The 25,652-nt window shown below is 39.1% G+C and overlaps 1 protein-coding gene across 1 annotated transcript in view; it reads left to right on the top strand.

The window, feature by feature from the left end:
• Window positions 1-25,142, top strand: part of ube2o (ubiquitin-conjugating enzyme E2O) — a 69,411-nt gene extending 44,269 nt beyond the window's left edge. The window contains exons 11-20 of the mRNA XM_039655633.2: window positions 908-1,062; window positions 2,200-2,312; window positions 2,387-2,509; window positions 2,788-2,877; window positions 2,994-3,264; window positions 6,079-6,549; window positions 14,529-14,665; window positions 14,827-15,030; window positions 21,097-21,154; window positions 21,728-25,142. Of these exons, the coding sequence (XP_039511567.2) occupies window positions 908-1,062; window positions 2,200-2,312; window positions 2,387-2,509; window positions 2,788-2,877; window positions 2,994-3,264; window positions 6,079-6,549; window positions 14,529-14,665; window positions 14,827-15,030; window positions 21,097-21,154; window positions 21,728-22,482 (2,377 nt within the window). The 3' untranslated portion in view covers window positions 22,483-25,142. The remainder of the gene's footprint in view (window positions 1-907; window positions 1,063-2,199; window positions 2,313-2,386; window positions 2,510-2,787; window positions 2,878-2,993; window positions 3,265-6,078; window positions 6,550-14,528; window positions 14,666-14,826; window positions 15,031-21,096; window positions 21,155-21,727) is intronic.
• Window positions 25,143-25,652: the final 510 nt, after the last annotated feature.

The raw sequence follows: 25,652 nt of genomic DNA, 5'->3' as shown, positions 1-25,652 counted from the left end.
TCTTGACCTTTGACACTGGATATGGTTATAAGGCATATACTGTCTGTCAGGGCATGGTTCGTGATTCATTTTTTTTGGTGCCAGGTTAAAAACCATTAGGAGTTTAGAAAGTCCAGGAAACCATTGAAAAAATTTTGAACACTGAATGCAGTGAAAACATTGCTCCCTTGGAGTAAGTTACTGCAATGAGATCTGACCCAATGACTAAACAGCAAAAATAAATACTTTAGGTAATAAACATACTAATTAATGCAGGAACAGTGCATTTCAGTGCAATATCATTATAATAAAATCATTAAGTTGAATTGCAACTAAAATTGTTAAAAATTATTATTATTAAGATTTCTATCAGTTTTGATCATTTTGTTTTGTGGTTCTATGGATGAAACAAAGTCAAAATAGAATTTTGAAGTATATGCTTAGAGACTAGGAACAGTATAATGAAACCTTACCTTGAGCTCTGTATCGTTCACTTGTTCTCATAGTATGGAGATGACTGAGGAGACGTGTTTATCACTCTGGCAAAACATAGACGTTTTTTAATTTCTCTTGCAAACGTTCTTGCAAACGTGCATATATATATTATTTTTGTAATTTCTTTCTAGCTCACTAGAAGAGAGACAAAATGGATCATATTACCAAAAAAAAAGCGTATTGCTTATTTTGAGATGGAACTTACCGCACATCCAAAACAATTATATAAAATGAGCTTCTAAAATGTGTAAAGGAGTCACAACAGCGACAGGAATCCCTCTGTCACACACACAAGCGATCTGCTGGGAGGAGTACTTTAAACTGCTTTAAGTCTTTCTTTGAAGGGGTCATATCATAATATTATCATTTCTGTCAAATTAAATAAGACCTCAATTAGAATAGACTCTTAAATGGTATGTCTGTTTGTGCGTAGGGTGGCAGTTGAGGTTGTCTCCACTGTAACCTCTGCAGATGTGATGTGGAAGGATGGTAAATTAGAGACAGGGATCTGCTCCAATGATCTGATCCCTATCCAGCACCTGGACAACCATGAGTTCTGCCCTGGAGACTATGTACTAGACAAACGACGTATGTTCTTTTTATAACACGGTTGTCGTTTTCAATATGGCTCTTTATTGTTTCATGCCTTTATTTGTTGGAGCTTGCTTAAAGGACAACTCCGGCGCAAAATGAACCTTTGGTCTAATTACACATTGCTACCTAGTCAACCGTTATCTGAGATTTGTTTTCATGATTGCCGAATGTAAATAGTTTTATCTCTAAAAACAGTTTAGCCTATAACGCTAGTATATGGGGCATAGAGTAATGACAAATAAAAATCGCTTGTTATTACCACTAACAAGGCTCAAAATAGCCCCACACAAACACGACAGCATAATAAGAGCCCCTACATTCAAACCGAAGCATTGAGAACTTTGTCAGTGTCCAAACAGTTTAATAAGAAGATATTTTATACACACAGTCAACTTCGCGAATACAGGAAGAAGCCATCTTTAAAAAATAGTCTCTACCAGTCGGTCTACGACTGCCAATCCAAGTGCGGTGAACTGTGCAGAATCTCATATGGTCCGTTGTTTTCGGAAGAAACACAAACACGAACCGTTTCTTCTCTTAAATATGTATATGTAGACTACTGTTCATGCTCTCCTTATCACCTTATTCACATCTCACCAGCGCACTTGGATCTGCGTTCGTAGATCGACTGGTAGAGACTATTTTTCAAAGATGGCTTCTTCCTGTATTCGCGAAGTTGACTGTGTGTATAAAATATCTTCTTATTAAACTGTATGGACACTGACAGTTCTCAATGCTTCGGTTTGAATGTAGGGACTCTTATTAAGCTGTCGTGTTAGTGTGGGGCTATTTTGAACCTTGTTAGTGGTAATAACAAGCAATTTTTATTTGTCATTACTCTATGCCCTATATACTAGCATTATACTAGCGTTATAGGCTAAACTGTTTTTAAAGATAAAACTGTTTACATTCGGCAATCATGAAAACAAATCTCAGATAACGGTTGACTAGGTAACAATGTGTAATTAGACCAAAGGTTCATTTTGCGCCGGAGTTGTCCTTTAAGTATCAGTAAAGGCCTTATATTAGGTTGATTACAATTGAATTGTCAAATAGATAATCTAACCTAACTTGATTCGATTTTGCACTTTACTCACTTAAAATAAACCCTGTTTATTTTGGCTCCTGCAGCCCAGGCTCTTCATGATCCAGGCATCTATGGGGTGGTTCAGTCAGGTGATCATAAGGCCAGAACCTGTGTAGTCAAGTGGGTCAAACTCAATGCTGCAGGCGACAATGTTGAGGTATTTTTGATATTGTGATTAAGAGATGTTTGGGATTGTCTATTTTCATATTGTTTAACTAATATTAAATGTAGGTGATTGGGGAGGAGGAGGACGTTAGTGTTTATGACATTGCTGATCATCCAGATTTCCATTTTCACACAACGGATATTGTCATAAGGATCGGCAACTCTGACACAGAGGACTGTGAAAATGAGGTACAAGCGTAATTTTTGTTTTTGTTTACTTTTTCAGGCTTATGACATTGCCAGTGTGCATTTAAGTGGAAAATGTAGCTCCCCATTGTCATTTTTGTTATTCAATTCACCTAGTATTTTTTTATTTATTTAATGTAAAACTGGTTTTATTATTTGTGGTTTTATTTAAGTGGACAAAATGACTTGGTGCGCTTATAAGGTTATTTGATAGTTCTTCCTTGTTTTTAGCATTTTTTTAAAAAAAAATCTCCATGGCATTTTCTCCACTGTCCATGTAGAGATCTGTTGGCCAAGTGTGCAGGGTGGATCTGAGCAGTAAAGTGGAGGTTGTGTGGGCTGATAATTCAAAGACTATTGTTCTGCCACAGGTATGCACCAGTCTATAGAGCTATTTAATTTTAAACTGATAAATTATTTGCTACTGAATGTGCACACACTCACCTATGACCCTGGAACTAACACTAATGTATTCTTTCTCTCTTAGCACTTGTATAATGTAGAGTCTGAGATTGAAGAAACATATTATGACTCTGCTGAGGGCAGCAGTAGTGGTGCCTCATCTGAAGAATGGGAAGATGAGAGTGATAGCTGGGAGACAGATAATGGACAAGTGGAAGAGGAACCAGGAGGTGGGGAGACCTTCCCAGTCTCTTCCCCCAACACAGGTGTCACTTCTGATTGCAAAACCCATGGCGTGCATGCTTCCACGACTACAGACTCACCAGGAGCTGTCTCCACACCTGAACTTCCTGGAGGTAATGAATCTCTTACAATTGTATTATAGGATTAAGTATCAGATAAAGTGTTCACTCTGGTCCATTCATATTGTTTTACAAGAGAAAAAATGGGTACAGAAAATGTTTTCCATCTTAAGTGAGATTATCTGTAGGGAGTATACAGATAGTACTCTACCAGAATCTGGTTTTTGCCACCATTTTTTTTTCACCATGGACTGTGCTTTATAATGCAGTAGCCAACTAATACCCCATATAATATAAAAAATAAAACAAAAGTCTTAATTTGTATTATGTATGTAATTTTCTCAGTGTAATAAAAAACAAACAATAGAAATGTGAATTATATAGGCTATACATTTGCATGGTCGTATTAAGTGTGAAAGCGTAGTTTATAGGCTACTTGAGTTAGGATTTGCATGGTAGTATTAAGAGTGTTTAGATAATAGCTCAGTGGGCAGCGTGATAACACGTGGTACAACTTCTCAAGGCGATTCAAGTTCGAGTCCCAGTTCAAGATTTTGGCTGCTCAAGTATACATCAGTTTGTTGTCTAGTTTAATGATTGTCACAAATAAGAACATTTGAAAGGTACATTTTATTGATTCAATTCAATTTATTGAACCCTTTTCGGAGCATTTTGATTTGTCTGTCATTTTTATTAGTAGCTTATGTTTAATTTTAATTGATGGGCTGGGCCTGCTTAACTCTTTCCCCGCCAGCGTTTTAAAAAAAAGTTGCCAGCCACCGCCAGGGTTTTTGACGATTTTCGCTAAATTTGAATGCCCCGCTGAATATTTTCTTCCATGAATATATGAAGATGATATATATAAAAATAAAGATCTGAGCCTCTGCTTTTAGGCAAAAAAAACGTTTTTATTTTATCTTCATCTGTTCTTTTTTTATTGCCTCTTGAACAGAGGTAGGTTTTGTCAAAAACACAACATTTTGGACAAAAAACTGAGAAAAAGGTATTTTTATCAAACAAGTGCATTTAAAAGCAGAATACATTCAGATGTTGTTTCCTTCATATATAAAACTTTCCAAAATAAATTAAAAACATAAAATAAATGTAAAATATATCAAATTTCCCAGGATGTAAGGGAAATGTAACTTTTGCAATAAAACTTCTGCCTCTGCCTCTCTGTGTTCTACCTGTGAATAATGAATAATTGGAATTACAATAAACAGGCCTAGACACACACACACACACACACACACACACAAATACATATTACAATGTGGTAAATGTGCACAAAGAGAGAAATAATTTGACAATTACACCTTCATATTTAGACAGCCACACATAAATGCCTGCACACACACATACATATTATAGTGTCATAATATTATACGATCTATCTGCGGCACGTCCATGGCTAGAACTTTCTGTGACAACATGTGCATCTCTCTCACTGACTACTTCGTCCCGATCAGATTCAGAATTATCAAATAAAGAGTGATCGGACTCCGAGTCCATTAACCTCCAGTACTTCAGCCATATACCTCTGCATTGTCTGTCTGATACATTCTCACTACTCCACTGTTTGAGACGATTGCAATCTGTTTCTCTGATCAAAGAGTTGCGCACTCATTCAGGACATGCGGGCGGGTCTTCCTTACCGTATACCACCTAAAACACGGATACCCGGAAAATTCCGTGTTTGGCGCAGATGCGTTTTTTCATTAAACACGGAAAATTCCGTGTTTGGCGGGGAAAGAGTTAATGACAACAACATTGTAAATATTTGCGATGCAACACTGGCGATGCAATACTGACGTCACATGAACGTTAGCTAGAACGCTAATGAGAGGCGAGACCGGAGTTGATAAGTGGATAAGACACATGCCTTTGGTGTGAGAGAGCCGGGTTCAAATCACCAATGTATACCTGAGCAAGACACTTAACCCCTAGTTGCTCCAGAGGCGTGCGACCTCTGACATATATCGCAATTGTAAGTCGCTTTGGATAAAAGGATCAGCTAAATGAATAAATGTAAATGTAGTTATAGCCTACTGTTGGATAATATTTGTTGCTTTCATGGTAGGCTAGATTTATAGTCTAAATGTTGGCAAAATAATTATGTTGTAACAACTCAACGTGTTTTAGAACTGCACAACACAAATCTCTGCATAAAAACAGTATGTTTGGGGTTTGAACCAGGGTCATTGACATTGCTGACCAATGCTCCACCACTCAACTACGAATTGATTTTCTGAGAAATTAACAAAAGTTCCCTTTTCCAATCAAGTAATATATAAGTCATAAGAAATCAACATCATAAAAACACAAAACAAATCAAGAAAGTAAAGAAAAGAAGATGGATCCTCCAAAAGACATTGAAATGAAAGAGGATATGTACTCTCGTATTCATAGTACTTTTCCAAGTGTTTGAAATAAGCGGCTTGTTCAATCCAGGGTAGAACAAGGCGCTTATTTCAAACATTTGGAGGACTTCATTTGGGTCTCTTTTGCACTGATAAGGAAAAAAGTGAGCTTGTCGCACCGGCGCAATAGCCGATCCCAGAGGGTTAATCTGGAAATGTTTTGACTTTAATCTCGAAATGCTAGAATTTTTTTTTTTTTTTTTTTACGCTGCGGTACAGGGCTTCCATAAATATGTATCTGCCATGTAATATGCTGATATGGCAATAAACTCAAATACCAGTACAAAAAAACAAAAACATCAGTGGCATCACTAGGTTTTCTGGGCCCTTTGTACGTTCACACCCACTTTTTCCCACTAGATATGGCCCTGTACATTAGTGTTGTCTGTCTTTGATGTTGCAATTGATGGTGTTTTCACCTAAAAGCTAATTATTGTTCCTTGCATAGGTGGAGTTGCTGCGCCTGAAGATAAGCCCAGTAAAGAGACTCCACCACGGGGATTTCGTGAGCTTAAAGAAGCCCTAAAGATTTTGGAAAGTTTAAAGAACATGACTGTTGAGCAGCTCTGGACTGGATCACCCACTTCACCCACTGCCGAACCATCAGCCGCAACTGCTGCCACAACCCCTGCTGATGCCAAACCCACAAAAGAAAAACGCTTTCTGGATGATATTAAGAAACTTCAGGAAAACCTGAAAAAGACTCTAGACAATGTGGCCATTGTAGAAGAAGATAAAATGGAGGCTGCTATAGAGGAGGAGAGAGTGATGGCGCCAGTGCTAGCTGAACCACAGACGCCTGTGCGTTCTGAGTGGCCTAGTGACACACCAGTTTTGTGTCAGCAGAGTGGAGGCAAACCGGGTGTCACCTTCACCAGTGCTAAAGGGGAAGTGTTTTCTGTTTTGGAATGGGCACCAGGTACTTACTGTACACCAAACGTTTTTATTTTTTATTTTAAATAACATTAGAATTATTAGGGCTGCCCCCTAATATTCGACTAATCAGTCAACTAGAAAAGCCATAGTTGACCAAAAATAGTTTTAGTCACATTGCTGGTTTGTCACTTCCTGTGGAGTTTTTTTTTTTCTGTGACTGTCACACAGTCCATGAGGGACAGAACGTTAATGGCGGGTTCTTGTGGTAATTACTAGGGCTGGGTAATAAATATCGATTTCTCGATATTAAACGATTCTCATTTTTACGAACCGATATCGATTCTCAAATCTCAAGAATCGATTAGTCATCCTGTTTCATTTGAATGAATGTGACATTGTATCGCGGCTGTGCGCATCCAAAAAAATCGCAATAGTCTTTGTCCTTTGTTACTATTGATATGAAACAAAGTCCCAATTTTCAAATTACGCCCATTTTCTTTAGAAATTCAAAAACATAAATAATGTTTTGGCGCTGTGGCGTGAGATCGCTCTGGCGCAGCTCAAGAGAAGCAGCGGCGCTGATCTCTCTTCCGGGTTAATAATGCAAGTTACAGCGCGAAATAAACATGAATGAGCATCTGAAAGTGTGGTAAAAGATAGAGTACAACTTATCTAAATCCGTATCATGTCACATTGATTCGCTCAGTAAACCATGGAAAGACGTCAGTTAAACAGCTTGTAATCAATGTCATGTATCGTCATATTTACCTCAGAAAACCCACGTCAACTCGTTAGGCAGCTAGAAAAAAATAACTCCAGAGAGGAGCATTTTGCTAAATATACACCATATTACATATGCATTATAATCTTAATGTTCTTCAATATTTAATGCATATTTGAATAAATCTAGCAACTGTTTATGACAGCCACCATTTAAATGTTTATATTTCATATAATCTTCTTATTATAAAATAAATAAAAGTGTAATTTAAGTGTTTGTATAGCTACAAAACTATAATTATTTATTATAGTTAATTATTACCTTCATATTAGGCTAATAAAGCCTAGTAGGGTACAAGTAGACTCCCATAGTTCACTGCATTAGTTAAGAGATTTGATTTCCTTGAGAAAAATTGCCATTTATTGTAACTGATATCCAAAATAATCGATATCGAATCGAAATCGAATCGAATTGCAAGCTTGTGAATCGAAATCGATTCGATTGTGAAATTTGTCTCAATACCCAGCCCTAGTAATTACAGTATGTCGGGCAGGGAATCCAAACATTTGTATATCATCCATCGGCCTCAAATATGGCTTATCATTTGAAACATGCCAGTAACTTGGCTGCTCTAACGTTAACCTAGATAAATGTGTGCAATTATCAGGCGAGTGAACCTTTTTCTTCTTAAGTGTAGGAAACTCAGAAGCCAAGACCAAGAGACTTGGTTGTATCTTCAGCAGGATTCTTTATTGAGAACAAAGCTGTGGATAGCTGCAGTCATCGTCAAGTATAAACGAAGGCAGTATACATTGTAGTTTAGATACCTGTCAAGGGGAAGGGATTACATAGAGGTGGAGACACTCTGAGACAAAGCATGTAAATGAAGTACAGGATTCAGCTTGTTTGCAGAGATTTTCTGATCTCATCAGCATAACAGGGTTATGTATTCAGCCTGATTAGATCACTTAAACCTTAAAGGTCCCCTGACATGGGGTTATTTTATTATTTATTTTATTGCCCTTATAATGTTAGTATGTTTTTTAGATTAAAATAGTCATAATTTTTAAAAGTTATGGTTAATTGTTAACCTTTAATAATTAAAGGCATTTTTCCTATCCTGATTTTTGCCTCTGATTTGAACACTCTGTTTGAAGGGGCATGTCTGCTGTGGGATTCAGTGTAACCAGCCACTGCTGTGATTGGCTGACATGCTTGCATATGAAATAGCTACATATAACATATGAAACTCTCTCAAATACTTTTACTACATTTATTATACGTTTTTACTATTACAGCTATTGAGATTACTGAATCGTGAGAAGTTTTTGAAGTATTTAGATCTATTCCTATCACATAAAAATGTTGCCGTGTTGAGCATAGAGCAAGCAGATGACAGACTGTTGATCACCAGAATGAAGATCTTATCATTGCAACAGTTTCTGCACTCTCTCTAATGCTTTCACCAATGCAAACACGATGATGTTGTACATACAGTAAGAGCTTTGTTGTGCAGTGTAACTTGCGTCATTGATTTCATAACGAGTTGTCTAGATAAACTTGCGCTGTGTGGAAAGATTGTTCTTTGATCGCTTTCTGTATAATTTGATCCCAATTTTAATAAGATTATTTTCATCCTTCTAAAAGAAATGATGTGAAGTTGGTATTTTAGTCACTGGCTTGACTTATGCATAAACAGTTTTGAACGATTTTGAGAGAAAGATTACCTGTCTGAACTTGAACAATTAGGCTACACATCAGAAATTGTTGCTGGGTAGCTCGATCGATTTATTTTCAGACATTCATCGAGGCCAGCTCTGTATTGGCCCAAGTTGAGGAAATAGTCATCGATTCAATGTTTGGACCCTACAAAACTTTGGGAAGTGTGTTGGCGCATTTCCAGAGAAAATAAAATGAACCCATTGTTTCTTCAGATGTCATTTGTACATCCGAACACTCATTAACTGCCATGCTTCGCTCGTTTGCAAGCCATGAAACGTCTCTGGTTACTTACGTAACCAGATTGCAGATCCAGATTGCATCCATTTTGTTGGCTTTATCTTCTTGGAAGCGGGTAGGGGACTTACAAGCTACTCTGTTAATGAGTCATGCTAAAAAAAAAAATAAAAATGGACTTCGCTCCCGGTTTAGTCAAGTTTCCAAGAGACCTAGGCCAGGCTATGTTCCTAAGGTTCTCTCCACAGCGTTCCGCTCTCAGGTTGTTACCCTTAATGCTTTCCACCCTCCTCCTTTTTCTTCTGAGGAGGATAGGAAGCTTAATCTGCGCACGCGCGTATATACCTAGGTCTTTTGGAATCTTGACTAAACCGGGAGCGAAGTCCATTTTTTTTTTTTTTTTTTTTTTTTTTTTTTTAGCATGACTCGCTAACAGAGGAGCTTGTAAGTCCCCTACCCGCTTCCAAGAAGATAAAGCCAACAAAAGTGAAACCTTAAGAGTCAGAATCCGATCCGGACTCCGCTCTCCCTTACTCTGGCCAGGACCGCCTGGATCAGTTGACGGGCGGGAAGGCGTAGAGTTTCTGCATTGGCCAAGGGTGGGCGAATGCATCTATCCCCAACGGAGCTGGAGGATTCAGGGAGAACCAAAGCGGGCATTGGGATGACTCCTGCGAGGCAAAGAGATCCACTTCCGCTTTCCTGAACACCTCCCAGATCAGGGCCCCTGTCTGACGGTTCAACATCCATTCCCCCGATTGGAGTTTCCGCCTCGATAGGAAATCCGCTGCGAGGTTAAGAATCCCTGGGACATGGACCGCTCTCAGAGAAAGGGACCTGCTCTGAGACTATAAGAGAAGATGACACGCATGCCTATCCAGGGTGCGAGATCGAGAACCCCCTTGCCGGTTTACATGGGAAACTACCGCCATGTTGTCCTTCCTGACAATGACATGGAGACCCTTTAGAAAAGGGAGAAAATGATGCAAAGCCAGGAAGACGGCTCTCAGCTCCAAGCAGTTTATGTGCCAAGCGAGGGTCTCGCCCGTCCAGACCCCACACACTGGTCTGCCCTCGAAAACTGCTCCCCAGCCGGTTAGAGAGGCATCCGTCGTAATCATCTGACGACAGAATACCGTCCCCATACTGACCGACACCCTCAACAGGCAAAAGGCTGGCCCAGTGGGCCGGATCACGAGAGCAACTGCCCGACACCCTCAACAGGCAAAAGGCTGGCCCAGTGGGCCGGATCCCTGAGAGCTTCATCCACCACAGGAAGGGGCTCATGAGGAGCAGACCCAGGGGTAGCACAGGGGAGGCTGTGGCCATTAAGCCCAGAAGCCTGCGGCAAGTGCCCACAGAAACACTATGGCCTAGCGAAAAACGGGCCAAACATGTCATCAAACTGCAAATCCGTGCAGGAGCCAAACGGGCCTGCATACGAACGGAATCCATGTGCACAAAGGGGAAGACCCTGTACTGGAACGCCCTTCCTCCAAAGGCGAACCTGAGGAACTTCAGTGACGCTGCACGACCTGGATGTGAAAATAGGCATCCTTGAGGTCTATTGTCACAAACCAATCTCCCGGCCGAATCTGAGATATGATGGCTTTCAACGGCGGATTCAGTCGGCGGAGGTCTAGAATGGGACACAGGCCGCCGCCTTTCTTCGGAACCAGGAAATAACGGCTGTAGAAGCCTTGTTCGGTTTCCTCCGCAGGAACCTCCTCTATCGCACCTTTGAGAAGGAGGGAAGAAATTTCCTGCTGTAGCACAGAAGCCTGAATGGCGCTGTCGACTACAGTAGGAAGGGGGTTGCGGCAAAACTTAAGAGTGTAGCCGAACCGAACTGTGCGAAGAATCCACGGCGATACCCCTTGTATTTTGCAAGGTGGCGGACATACCCCAAATGGGGTTATGTGTTGGCTCCCGTGGGGCGGAGCGATACAACGTGAAGGAAGGGAGTTGACGTCCTGACACGTAGAGGGGAGCACTATTGCCCGATTGGCAAAACCAACGGGTCCATCTGCTGCTGAGAGAAAACAAAAGTGTCTCCTGCGCGAGCGAAAGGAATCGGGTGAGTCGAGAGGGAGGGGAGAAAGCTGAGTGTGTCTCCTTCCTCCTGCTCCAGACAGTTTGGATACTGTTGAGGGGTGGCTGCACTTCGGGACACGCAGGTGGCGAAAGTGGCCGGTTTAGAAAAGGAGAGTAAGTGGGAGGTGGGCAGAAACGCATGCGCGGTCAGACCCAACCTCGTGGATAGAGAGAAGCTCTCCTTATTCTGACCTGCAGGTCAGGAACGATTCGAGGAGGCCTGAGCGAAGGGTATTTTAGACCGCTTCAGCTCGAGGCGCTTATGGGGCCACTGGCGAGGGAACGGGCGACCGCGGGCTCCATAGACCGTAGAGGGTGGGGGATGAGCCGAGTCACTTCTCCTGATGAAGGGGAGAGATGAGAAGCCAGCATGTCCTTAACCGCTAGGATGGCGGAATAACTCTGCTCCACAGAACCAACAAGGTTGGTGAAGTCAGCGGCTGCCGCGTTAAGCTGCGTTCACACTGCACGCGACCAAGCAACACGATACCATTCATTTTCAATGGTGAGCGGGTGACTTCCGGCGACAAGCGCGACAGCGTCCGTTGGGGCGTGTCCAGCGACGCAACACAGTTGGCGGACTGGGACTCGTGGGGCTCGTCAGGCCAGTCGATAGAGTTTCTCGGTAGCGCGCGAAAGCACGTCGACAAGCTCCATGTAGGCCGCGGTAGGCCGCGCTTCCTGGCCGCTAGGCGGGAGAGCATTTGAAGCTAAAACAGGCCCGAAATCCTCGGAGTCGGAAGCTGTGGTATAAATAATATCTTCCAGCCCGAAAGAAACTGATTCACATGCTCACGGGCTGGGACATAGAAAATCATGCGAGAATTCGACTGGTTGGCACCGCGTGCGTGCTCAGGAGACGGAAGGAGAGAAAGGCCATGGCCCGTCTGCTGAAACTCCATATCCTAGAGCTCTATATCTGAGCCCCAGGTCGCGGATTCAAACGAGGCCTAAGCGGCCTTGGGAGCGCGACGAGAGGGGACGAATGACTCCTTCTCAAACACCGCAAACCGCGAGCGGAGAGTTTGAGAAGGAGGTTATCACAAAATGTACATTTTGAGTTCCTAAAATAACCTCGCACGCATGCGAATACCCAAACACTTAATACACTTACCGTGCGGGTCGTCGTTCGCAAAGAAGCGAACGCATGGCGGCGGGCAACGACGATACTCCATGGCACTTCACCGCAAGGAGAACAGGGTTCCACTGAAAGCAGTCGCTGAAGTGCAGATGAACAGGTGAAATCCATCGAGATAATCCGTTGATACGGGCTAAGAAAAACCGAAGTCGAAGGGCGAAATGGCCGCTTGGGGAAGATGGCGCACGCGCGTATATGATTATGCGACGTGATTGCGTCGGGGCGGGGCCAGATTGCGCGAGCGCCATCAGCCAATGAATTGGCGTGATTCTATTAGGCTTCAGACAATCGGCACATTCAGAAAATATCCCACTGCGCTTTCCGCAGCGTTGAGTGAACCTATGAAAGAGAACATGGAAACATATTGAAAAGAAAATTATTTTTGCATATAAAGTATTATTTTTAAAGTAGGCCAATACATTTTATCATGCATTTAAGGATTCATTATTTTTAAATGTGCATTGCATTCGCTTGCATTGGATAACAGTTGATTCGTTTATTTTTGACAAATCATACTATATATTTAACATATGAGCAGAAACTGTCTAACTAAAGCTTATTTGATGTCTATTTTATAGTAAAAACTTTATAATCTATTTCGTCTGTAACAGTAGGCTATGCATCTGTGCGTTCGTTCGTTCACACACCCAGACACCGTTCATATTTAAACAGTCTTTTTGGTTTTACAGAGCTGTATAGAACAAATCTCAGTAGTCTATATAGTCTTACTAATGTAGGAGCGATGGTGAATGCACGCACAGTGCATGCGCGTCTGTCTGTGCGCATTTAATATTTAAACAGTCTTTGTGAAGTTTACAGACACTATTCAATAACGCGATTAGAACAAAGCACTTAAGAATAAATGACTTGCTACATCAGCTGAATCCGTGCTCCTCGAAATGAAACAGGTAACTGAGGTAACTTTTCCAGGATTATTATGACAGTGTTATTCCTCACAGCGCAGCAAGATGAGGTAAAGGTTAGATTTATGATAAATTGTATGTTTTAATGCTGATGTGGGTGTTTTCATGACTTGCCTCAACATTAGCGTTTGAATAGCGTGCGCTCTCAGTGGGCGTGGTCACATTAACACGTCATATGCTATAATTAGGTAAAAGGAAAAAGACTGACATCTCTCTGTTTTCATAAAGATTACATCAACTGAGAATAGTTGCTTTTTTATATAAATTGCTTAATTTAAAAGAAGAGAATTTCACCTTCATAAAAAGAAATCTTCCGTGTCCCTGTGACAAGTATTTACTGAGTTACAGTTCATTTTTCGGACGCGTTTCAGAAAGATTTTTGCCGAGACAGAGTGAGCTGACTCGACCTCAGAGGGTTAATGTCAGCAATTGCTCTTTAAATCTCATCTATGCCTCGAAATGGAAAACACTGCACAGTTTGAATACTATTGTATTGGAACCTAATTAAACATTTAATACATTTTCTAACACTACACAGTGTAGAATCTAGAGTATAGCACACTTTTTTTTCTGTCAACAGCGGAAACAACTTAAAATACTGTCATTTTTGGTCATACAGATAAGAGAGATTACATCTTTCTACTTTTATTTGTGTAAACTCGCAATAACAAGAAAAAGTTGTGCCTTTGTAAAATAAAGAAAACAAACAGGATAAAACAAAACTCAAGTGTATACTTGCCTCACAGACATGAGAAATATATTTTTAGAAAACTTAAACTATTTTTTCACAACACATTCAATTACTTTTCGATTACATATAATCATTACTTTTGCTCGTGTGCTGTGGCAAGCTTTATGCGCACACTTGAGGGCTGATTATGCTATGTATTTATAATAGGCAATTAAAAGCTCATTATCATGATTTATTTATTTGGCTTATTAATATGTGCATGTGATTAGTTGACTAATGGTTTAAATGAACGACTACTAGAAACAATTTTAGTAGAGGGCAGCCCTAAGAATTGACTTGCTACTGTATATTTTCATGAATGTGCCTTCTTAAATGAACAATAGCTAATTATTTATAATAGAAATGGTCATTTAAGTGCCTTCTTAAATTATATACTGCGCTTTGTATGATAATTTCATTCTAGAAGCCATCTAAAAATGCCCCCTCTTTCTTGCCATAGACACCCACTCTTTTAAAAAAATGGAATTCCAGCCAGCAGAGGCAAAGAAGTTCTTTAGCACTGTAAGGAAAGAAATGGCCCTGCTGGCCACCTCTTTACCTGATGGCATCATGGTGAAGACTTTTGAGGACAGAATGGTAAGTTTGCCTTGCACCCTATATATTTATGAACTCTTGCTAGATTTTTTTGATTGTTGCATTTAGTTTTTTTTTTTACAAAGTATGTAAAACAATTGAAAAAAAAAATACATCAAATGTTACCCTTTTCTTTGATTAACATATCCTGTTGTTTTCTTCAGGACCTTTTCTCAGCTTTCATTAAGGGCCCTAACCGCACTCCCTACGAGGATGGACTCTTCCTCTTTGATATTCAGCTTCCTAATATCTATCCTGCTGTTCCTCCTCTCTTCCGTTACCTGTCTCAGTGCAGCGGCCGACTTAATCCCAACCTCTATGACAATGGGAAGGTTTGTGTCAGTCTTCTCGGCACCTGGATTGGAAAGGTGAGCTGACCTACTTTCTGTTCTAATTTCTGACTGATATGTTTGTTTTTCAAACAAACTAGTCACCTCTTTGCACTCCCTTTGGTCATTATTCTTTGTTACTATGTTGCATGAATTAAATTTTTGTCCTTCCAGGGGGTCGTATGCCAAATGAGTTACTTTTGGCCATTTTCTAATGTCTCTCTGACCTTTGGAATTAAATGGCCCTTTTTTGCTATTGTACAGTTGGTGGACAACCAGAATGCCACTTATCGCCGCAGCAAGTGCCGCGGTAAACCCACCGCGGCACAAATAAACCAGCCGTATTTCAAGGTCGTTCGCGAGATGACCACCAGGTGGCACAAAGGGGCATTTAGCGAAAGCAAAACGTAATTAAAGTTGCAAGCAGCGATGGGCGGGCCCTCGCACCTGTAGCGCGTTGGGGTGTGAGACGGCCGCTTTGCATATTCTGGAGCTCAGCCGGTGTGGCTGTGAATTTGCTACGCATCCAAATCACCCAAAAATTGAAGTAAAATTCAAAATGGCCGACTTCCTGTTGGGTTTAGGGCATTGCTCCAAGAGGCTTTTTTGTACGTCTGGACATGATCCATGTGCCACAGAAATTCCGTACATGTAAGTCAAACGTGTGGTGGAGGCTGCTTCATTAAAGGTCACTTCCTGTTGCCAGCAGGTGGCGCTATGCCTGGGATAATTTTGGCATGTACATGTTTTCAGAGCGGGACTGTTGTATAACGTATAAAATTTTTGCGCAGGTCTGAGGATGTACACTAAAGTTACAACAACTTCCTGTTTCATGGCGAATCGTCGATGCCTCGGACACGCCCATTGACGAAAACGCGCAGATAGCACACCTTTTCATTGTCAATGCCTTTAGAAGGCACAGCAGAAATGTGAAGTCGATCCGACTAAATCCCTAGGAGGAGTTTGTTAAAGTACGTAATGAGTAAATCATCCAAAAATGGCGGTAAAATTAGAACTGGCCGACTTCCTGTTGAGTTTAGGGCATCACTCCAAGAGACTTTTCTGTGTGTCTGGATATGGTAGATGTACCACAGAAATTTCGTACATGTCGGTCAAACATGCGGCGGGGGCTGCTTCGTTAAAGGTCACTTCCTGTTACCAGCAGGTGGCGCTATGACTGTGGGTGAATGTCGGCATGTAGATTTGTTCAGGGTGCAGGGTTCGTACGGGTGCTTGAAATCTTTGAAAATGCTTGAATTTTGATATTGTGTTTTCAAGGTTTGAAAAGTGCTTACATTTTGGATAAAATGCTTGAAAGTGCTTGAAATTGTAACTGTTTCTTACACAACAAATACCTATCTGACTGAATATTTTGTTTATTAAATGGCGAAATAAATCGTTTGCTGCGGCCCAAGCGTGATTGTTCCCGGTGTTTCCCGCAGCGTTGGCCTGGTTTCACACTCATCTATCGAATCCTGGTGCGTTTGCGTGCATCTTACGTCATCACAAACGTGCACGACGCATGATAGAAACAATAACACCAAATTAATAAAAAAAACATTACTGTATTTATTGCGCTTTTTTTATTAATTTGGTGTTATTATGCACAGCTGAGTGAACAACACAGGTTGTGTATTGCATTTGCCTCTCTGCTGATTGCAAACGCAGGAGAAAGTGGACTTCTAATAATTTGTTGGCCTGAGTCGACGCGCTATATGTGTGTGTGCGAATACACTGCAGACTCACTCTCACTTGTATCCAAGGTAAATCAACATTACACTATCATCCCTTACATGTGTTTTATTTAACTAAATACATCATAATCAGCTGAAACACATGCGCAGGTCACTTTACTTAGTGATTCCGTGATTCTTTCACATTCACGCGAACCGCGGCACGGTTCGGGAGCAGCCGAACTCAGAGCACCTCCTCCAGGTAGTCTTGGATTCGGTAGCCTACCTAAAATTACAAAATAGGCAGCACGAATTATATATTTCTAACTCCAAACAATTGGCCACTGAACCAGCTGATAAATCTTCATTTGATAAGATCCGTGATTACAACTTGACACTCAAATGAACCGATCGCATTTTACTGATGCAAAAGATGCGCGCACACACACTGAGAGGGAGCTCGGTGTGTCAGTGTGTGTGTACCGGTTGTGGTAACATATTAAATAATGACGCAGTTACAAGGTGTGTATAATATAAACTACTTAGTCAACATTAACAGTAGATGCTGTTCGGTTTTCTTACTGCTGCTATCCTTCTAGTCACTTCTGAACTTGACACAACTGAACGTCAGGTGACGGGTTGCCAGATATCACAAAAAGAGCAAAACAAGCCCCTTAAAAAACGCAGTATAATAAGCAGAAAAATGTACCAGGGAACACATTTAAACATAATAGTATTGCTAATATTATCCTACCAAATTAAAAGGAAGTTACTAATTTATTATGAATAGAATAGTTCAAAATAAAATATTTAGATATTATAAACTGATTGATGAGGTAAAGCAATAACATGAGATTGAAAAATTATTCAGAAACACTTTATTTAAAGTTTAATTGCACCTATGAGTTGTATTTAAGATCAGTCAGTGTTCACTGTATGTATAAATAACTACTGATATATACTACTGATAATAACTAATATCTTTACCGTGAAATAAAATTAGTATTACCGGCATGAAACAGAATTTTGGTCATACCGCCCACCCCTATGTCATTTGGATCAAATCCTCCAACAACATTTTAAAAAAATAAAACCTGTGTTTTGCTTCAATATCTGATCCTTCTGCTATTACGAAACACAATTTTGGCTGTATATTTCATATTAGCCTATCTCTTTTAATGTGGAAAAACCACTAAATAATATTTTTTTTACTATGCATTGTTTTGTAATTTACGGTGGATAAGGTGCTGGAAAAAGCTTTAAAATGGACCTTGAAAGTGCTTGAAAAGTGCTTGAATTTGACCTAGGAAAAGGTGTACGAACCCTGAGGGCGGGACTATTGTCAAATGTGTAAACTTTCGTGCAGATCTGAGCATTTAGTTTCATGGCTTTTTTGTGCGTCTTGATATGATACACATCCCCACCAAATTTCGTGCATGTAGGTTGAACGTGCACGAGGGGCTAATTTTTTCCAATTTTCTAGGTGGCGCTAGCGAGCCATTTTGCCACGCTCATCCGCGAAACCCACAAAATACGAAATTTTTCACCAGTCCTGACATGCGTGCCAAATTTGGTGAGTTTTTGAGCATGTTTTTGAGGCCGCGAAAATGGCGCTTACTTTGCAGAAAAAAATAAAAAAATAAAAAAATAATCCTAACAGTTTCAGTAGGGCCTCGTACAGTTAGTGCTCGGGCCCTACTTGTGTAAAAGTAGCCTACATTTTAAATAGAATATAGCTTTAAATATAAACTTTTATAGCAGAACATTTTATTAATTAAAATAGGTCTATCTCGCAGTCAGTGAAAATAAATTGGGTGCTTTTAATGACGCTATTGAGGAAAGAGAAGACTGAAGAGCGCTTCTCTCATGTGCGTGCACACTGACTGCTGAACAACCGAACTTCTGGGCATTTCTCAGTGAGAAAAGTTGTGGTTGAGTGGTAGATCTTGGGTTCAATCATTTTGATGAGACTGTTTCAAATCCCGAATAAACATGGTATTAAAATTACCATGCATTTCCATTTTACACTATGGAACAAATCTCTTACCTGCTTTTGAAGATGTAAATTCAGTCAATCTGTTATGTTTTAAAAAAAATAATAATAATAATTAAAACTTAATGGGGTTCCATGTAGATTTTTTTTTTAAACATAACCTAAGCAAGTTGCGATTTACTGGTGGGGCATTTCCCCCTCCACAGTAATCAATGCTATAATTAGCCTAAATAGACAATATCAAATATGTATATATACATTGTTCGACAAACGCGGCGGTGCTCACTTGAATTTATTTTTCTCATAACAGCTAAAATAAAATCATTTTTTAAAACTGTAAAAGGTGTACTTTTTTCATGTAAAGTAGGCTTACACTCACAATAGGTTAAAGACAAAACGTCTTCTCGCTCATTTGAGCGCACACTCACTGGAGATGCAAAGTGTGAGCATTTCTCTGTGAGCTGAGACATGGCCGAGTGGTAGAACTTACGGTTCGAACATTATAATGACATCGGTACGAAGCCCGGTCAAACATAGACTACCGTAGTTATTTTTTTTATATTTAGGCTATTAATGCAGAAAGATTTGTCTAGTTCTAAAACTGTTACACCATTTAGTTTTTTTGCTTTTTTTTTTGCTTAAAAAAAAATATTATGCATTTCCATTTTATACAAAGGAAAGAACAAATAGTATCCAACAGAATGACTTCTTTACATCTATAATAATACCAATCCTAATTTCAAAAGCAGTTCTGTAAATATATATATAAACCAACTTTATCTATATATTTATATGGGGTGTAACAGTTCACAAAATTCACGGTTCGGTTCGATACGATACACTTGTGTCACGGTTCGGTACGTTTCCAATACAGCAAAAAGAAAGAAATGGCCTTGATTTTAATTTTTTTAATTATATTTTTATTAAAACTAACATCATAAAGTATGATATTTTTTAACTTTGAGCAATGATGGAACTATACTTGACTTTTCTTAGGAGCATATAAAACAAAACAGCTCCTTGGACAAAATGAAATGTAATATGGTAGTAGTTATAAACAAAGGTTTATTTTAGTTTAGATTAACATTTGAGGGCAGCAATTGTATTGATATGTCAAAATAAAACCAACGTGATGTTATTTGAAATCATTATAGCCTACTATTCCTGCCAAACTTAGTTAGTAGTGTTATACAGTAAATTCATGGTGAATGTTGCTGATCTGTGGACACTGGATTGTTCATTCATGGCACAAAGTTTCTTCCTGGTTTCCACGTCAGCGCTGTTTGATCCGTTAATAACGGAGAAATGTGAATGTTTCTCACCAGATCTCGCAGCGATGTTATTACTTGAGTGGCAAATTCAAATGTTTTCTTTACTGGATTTGGCTGTGTAGTAACAGTGCTGCTTGATTAAGATCGGCTCGCGCTGCATTGGTCCAAACTGATAAACGGTCCGTCATCCAGACAACCACACAATAACGAGTAGCTCAGTTTTGTTCCGTCTACATTACATTTGCCATTTGATGCTGGGCAATGTTGTGGTCACGCCAGCGTCTCTTTATGAGTGCGCCTGAATTTGAAATAATGAAATTTTGGTCGGCAGGAAAAATGAACCGAACGAACCGTTCGGTTCAAAAATGCGTACTGAGAACCGAACCGAAAGCCTCGTACCGAAAGCCTCGTGTGTGTGTGTGTGTGTATATATATATATATATATATATATATATATATATATATATATATATTGGCAGGAATAGTAGGCTATATATATATATATATATATATATATATATATATATAAAGATAAAGTTGGTTTATGTATATATATTTACAGAACTTCTTTTGAAATTCGATTGGTATTATTATAGATGTAAAGAAGTCATTCTGTTGGATACTTAATCTGCTACCAACTTTCAATTAATCTGCTACCAACTTTCAGTCGCTCTGAATGAGCCGCAGCACGGCTGCAGATTACACAAAAAAAACTGACCCTTTTCAAAGTCTGTGATTGTAGCGCCTCTTAGCAGCAAAAGGCAGCAAATAAATCCTAAATTTTATCGCCACAGCGGTAAAAAACGCATTCTGGTTGTCAACCTACTGTATCTGCAGGACTATGAATAACATGTTATGAGTGACTACAATTTTTATGTAGCATTAGTAGAAACTTTAGGAAACTTGGCAAAAGAATGTTCTTTGCATTCTTGTTTAAAAATTTAGTTCTGAAAGTCCATATACATGCATATCAAACTCTTTACTTCAAAAGATCAATTTTGATTATTTGATTGTTAATATGATTCATGAAAAGAACAATTTGGCTTTATCACCAAATCCTTTATGCCATTAATCATTGTAATCATTATGATTGACGAATGATATGTAATCATTGTATGATTATTGGTCAATGCTGACGTGTGTTTTTTGTTATGTTTTCCTTTTACAGGGTACTGAAAGATGGACCAGCAAATCCAGTCTACTGCAAGTGCTTATCTCTATACAAGGTTAATTCAAAATTTATATAGTATAAAACAGAGTATATTTTTGTGGTAAGTTTTCAAACTTTATTTAGGTTGAAAACCATATTTAGGTTCAAACCCACAAGGGATGTTTTGATTAATGCAGTAGTTACTCTACTTTTCATTTAATAATATCTACATTAAAATGACATTTCATGTGTCATTATTTATTCACCCTTATGGTGTTCCTAAACTTTTTTTCTTCTGTGTAACATAATAGAAGATTATTATTATTTTTTTTTTTTTTTGGTTCATACAATGGGGACCAAAACTGTTTGGTTTCCAACATTCTGTCATCTACAAAATGGTAAAGAATATATTTTGAAGAAAGTCAAAGTCAAAGTAGAATTTTTATATTTGGTTGAACTATTCCTTGGATTATCACTCTTGGATGGTCAGACTTTGGGAATTTACATTTAAAACTTTAAAAAATATTAAACGTAATTTTAATTGTATGATTTCAGTAGAGACACTCATGTTTTTGCTATTGTACCTACAAGACAATGAATAACATTGTAACATTTTTAAGTATAAAATATTTTGTCTCCACCCCTTTAGGTCTGATCCTTGTCAATGAGCCATACTATAATGAGGCTGGCTTTGACAGTGACCGAGGACTTCAAGAGGGTTACGAGAACAGTCGCTGCTACAATGAAATGGCACTCATTAAGATGGTGCAGTCAATGACTCTACTTCTCCAGCAGCCTGTGGAGGTCTTTCAGCAGGAGATCTGTGAGCACTTTGCCTGTAATGGCTGGCGGCTGGTCCATCGGCTGGAGTCCTGGCTAGATATGGATGGGGGAGTGACCGACCGTGCTTCACGATGTGGGGTTGGCAGCTTCCATGCAGAACCTTTGGAGGAGATCCCCTCAGCTCTGGCCCACAGTAGTCCAAGCAAACAGGTTGTGCGACGTGAAGAGGAACTTGAGGACTCAGGTCTCAGTCCTTCCACAGTGGGGCCCAGTTTACCTCCTGGATCAGCCGGGCAACAGGACCTGAGCCAGAACTCTGATTGTGATAGCTCAGTGGTGTGTGGTGCAGGATCAGAAATACCAGAAGGTTTTGAAGGGGTGTCTGGTTTTGTGACATCTCAAAGTGTAAAACCATGTCAGGAGTCTCAGCCGGCTGTGAGACCAAAGAAGCGGAGAAAGAGCTATCGGAGCTTCCTACCAGAGCGCAGTGGCTATCCAGATATTGGATTCCCGCTCTTCCCTCTTTCCAAAGGCTTCGTAAAGAGCATGCGCGTAGTTTTGCAGCAGTATCGAGCTACTCTTACAGCTGCTGGCGTTCCTGAATACCCAGAAAACAAATAATTGCCCTCCATTTGTATTAAATTGTATTTTTCCCTTTTTTCTCTTCTCCCTGTTTATTCAACCCAAGAGCTGTGTTTTTCCCCTTTAACCATTGGCCAGGAACTTGGATCTCCTCATCAGGCTGTAAATGTTCCCAGCAGCCTTTTGTTAATTGCTTTGTAGCACATCTTTAGTTGCTTTGTTTGTTGTTTCCTCTCATTGGTCATGGGATGGCAGCACATACTATTTGTTTGTATTAAATAATGTTGAAATATCATATGCTTCTATCTTGTTTCCCTGACAACAACTCTGCCGTTACACTGCTCTCTCAGGGAAGTATGGACAGATATGAGACATTAAGAGATACCTAAGGCATGACTGAATCTTTTGTTGTGTTGTGACTTACTTTTCAAGATTTGTGGTTATAAACCGTGCCAGAGGGATACTTCTATTGGTCTTAGGTGTTGTCCTTTGCTACTGTTTTTTTTTTTTTTTTTTTTGGATGGGATTACCACCAGACTGTTACCACATATTGATTTGCACAAGTGGAAGTTCGCTTGCAGAAAAAAGGAGTAAGAATGAAGTTTTAGATCAGATGTGATCTGATTTTTTTTTTTAGTCCTTGGTTCATCAAATAACTATATTTCCAAGCGTGACTTCCTCTTTGGTCCATATTTCCAAATGTAGTGCTGCTTTATATGTTGCATTGCTTTTCAGTCTTGTTCAATATCATCATTCTTTTAAAGGTCTTGGTGACTTGCTTTTTTTATCCAAAAAAGACACTGTTGTACAACTGCCTAGTCATCTATACTGTACAGAGCCTGATCATTCCTGCTGGTGTTTTGCACTAAAATCATATGACAGTTGAGTGTCAAGTTTACATTTAAAATACAAAAAGCAACCAACCAGACACACTAAACTACTCTTGACTCCTTAACTGGAATCCTAACATCCCCTTTCCCTCTCCCTCAAATTCCATGGCACAACAGAAATATTTTCAACTTTACTAACTAGTGTTCTCTGTACAGTAATATTATTTACAACTTTTCTTACACTTTTGCCAGAAAGATATATATCATAAATCCAGTTTACACATATGTAAATAGATGATGGGAGTGGGACCTTTGGAATGAGGTTGGTTAGTCTTCTATACATGTGAGAAGGAACCCAGAGTCAACTAATCATTTGAAGAGGTTTGGCAGAATTTTTTTTTTCTTCTCCATTGCGCTTTGCTTGCATGAAGGTCTCTGGTTTGAACACTGACGAGTTCCACCATTCCCATTCCTAACTCTTTCATCTGTCCAACATTGTTGCCTTAAAACTGATATCAAGCTTGAACCTAGGGTTAACATTTTTTTACTGCATTGTCATTTTACACTAAGGGGCCCAGTCAAAATACTCGTTATGGTGGAGAGGCATATATTTTACTAATTATTTTCACAAGCACAATCGAAGAAGTCATATTCTTTCAACAACTGTGAAATGGTTTGTGTATTTGCTTGTATAGATTTTTGTTTGGTTTGATACACTTTAATCAACTTTTTCCTGATATCATTTGTATCTTTGTTAAATGATTTAGAAAAAGCTTCATGTTAATCCTGGTGCTGTGGTTCTCCAGACTACTTGGAGGCAGCAGACTAGTTTCAGACAGTTCCGACCTCATTCATTTGTTTACATCAACATCAGACCAGCTGTAATTAAGCACAGCCCATAGACACAAGTTTTACATGCAATAGATCCATATAATTTTCTTAGTTTTGCACAAAAGGGAATGCTCATAATTACATTTGCTACTACTGGAAGGCAGATCTTTTTTTTTTTTTTTTTTTTTTTTCTAGCCAGCATACTTTCTTGCTGTAGATTGGCTTTTCGTCTGACTGGCAGATATGTAGATGTAATATACTGCTGATGTTTTTCTGCACGTTAGCATTCAAGTCTTTTGAAAGACAAAAATAAATTTCTGGCTGATGGCTTTGTGCCATCTTAAGAAATTAGCATACATGTTTCCCTGCACAAGTTGCTTCCAGTAATATTTTTGAGATGTTTTAGATAAAATTATATAATTTCTTCTTTTTCTCTTGAATTTATAGCTTATTACAGTTTGGTATTTGAGGAAAAATATGCTTTATCAAATTGTTTCATATGTACATTTTGCTCCGTTAACAGAGATTCCAACTTCCAAGTCTCTCTTCCTCTAACTCTTTTTCAGCAGTTCAGCCCTCCATGATTTGTTTTTAGTACATTTCCTACATGTAAAGCTAAGTTTCAAGCGAGAATCAGACATCAACTTTAAACTAGGAACTTTTTTCTGTGTGTGTAATATACTATACATTTAATCAAACTGTTATGAGGAGAGATAACAGCCAAAGCATGTAAAGTTGCTTTAAGCCTTAATGGCTACATGAGACTTGACTGTATAATGTAAACATTTCCACAGTGGCCTGTATTGGTAAACTAATAAACATGATTTGTAGCCTGAATCCTCTGTACAGAAGTCATGACTATAGAAATGCATATAATATATAAATTATATATTTAACAGAAAAGTGGTCATGTGAATGCTTGGGGTATGTCGTGGAGTGTGTTGTGTTATTCATTATTTATTTTTTTGCTTAATTTGTAATTTTTTATTTTGGTTGCACTAAATGTAAAAATGGAAGCATTAAACTTTGATAGCAGAACCATGGGAAAATAGTGTCGATTATCCTGTTTTGTACTTAGGTATTCATTTTTTTTATTAGGAATTGATCATGCATTGGAATAACAAACATGCATTTAAACAAACTTTTATTCAAAAAATAAAAGAGAAATGCTTTCTCTTGCTTTGACTTTCCAATAGAAAAAATAGAGTGAAAAAATAAGTACTCAGACAATATAACGTGACTTTAAACAGTATAAAATGAGTCAGCCACTTATTCCAAAACATGGAGTTGAGCATTAAATCTGCTTTGACATCAATTTTGAACTTGATGGTATTGTTAGGATACATTGGTTACTTAAAAGGTAACCAATGTGGCTTCCACATGCCTATCAGACAACTGTATTCCCTGTCCCTAATATGAATACATTTATTCATATCTTGACTTACAACAATCAGATATATTTTAGTATAATTTAGTAACATGCAATAGTTAGTACAAGATGATTATTTCACCATGTTAAGGCACATCAAAGATTTTGAAGCATTTATA

The sequence above is a fragment of the Pimephales promelas genome, chromosome 8 (genome assembly GCF_988280905.1).
Source record: "Pimephales promelas chromosome 8, fPimPro1.hap1.1, whole genome shotgun sequence".
NCBI lineage: Eukaryota > Metazoa > Chordata > Actinopteri > Cypriniformes > Leuciscidae > Pimephales > Pimephales promelas.
This window is presented reverse-complemented; position numbering and strand designations above follow the sequence as displayed.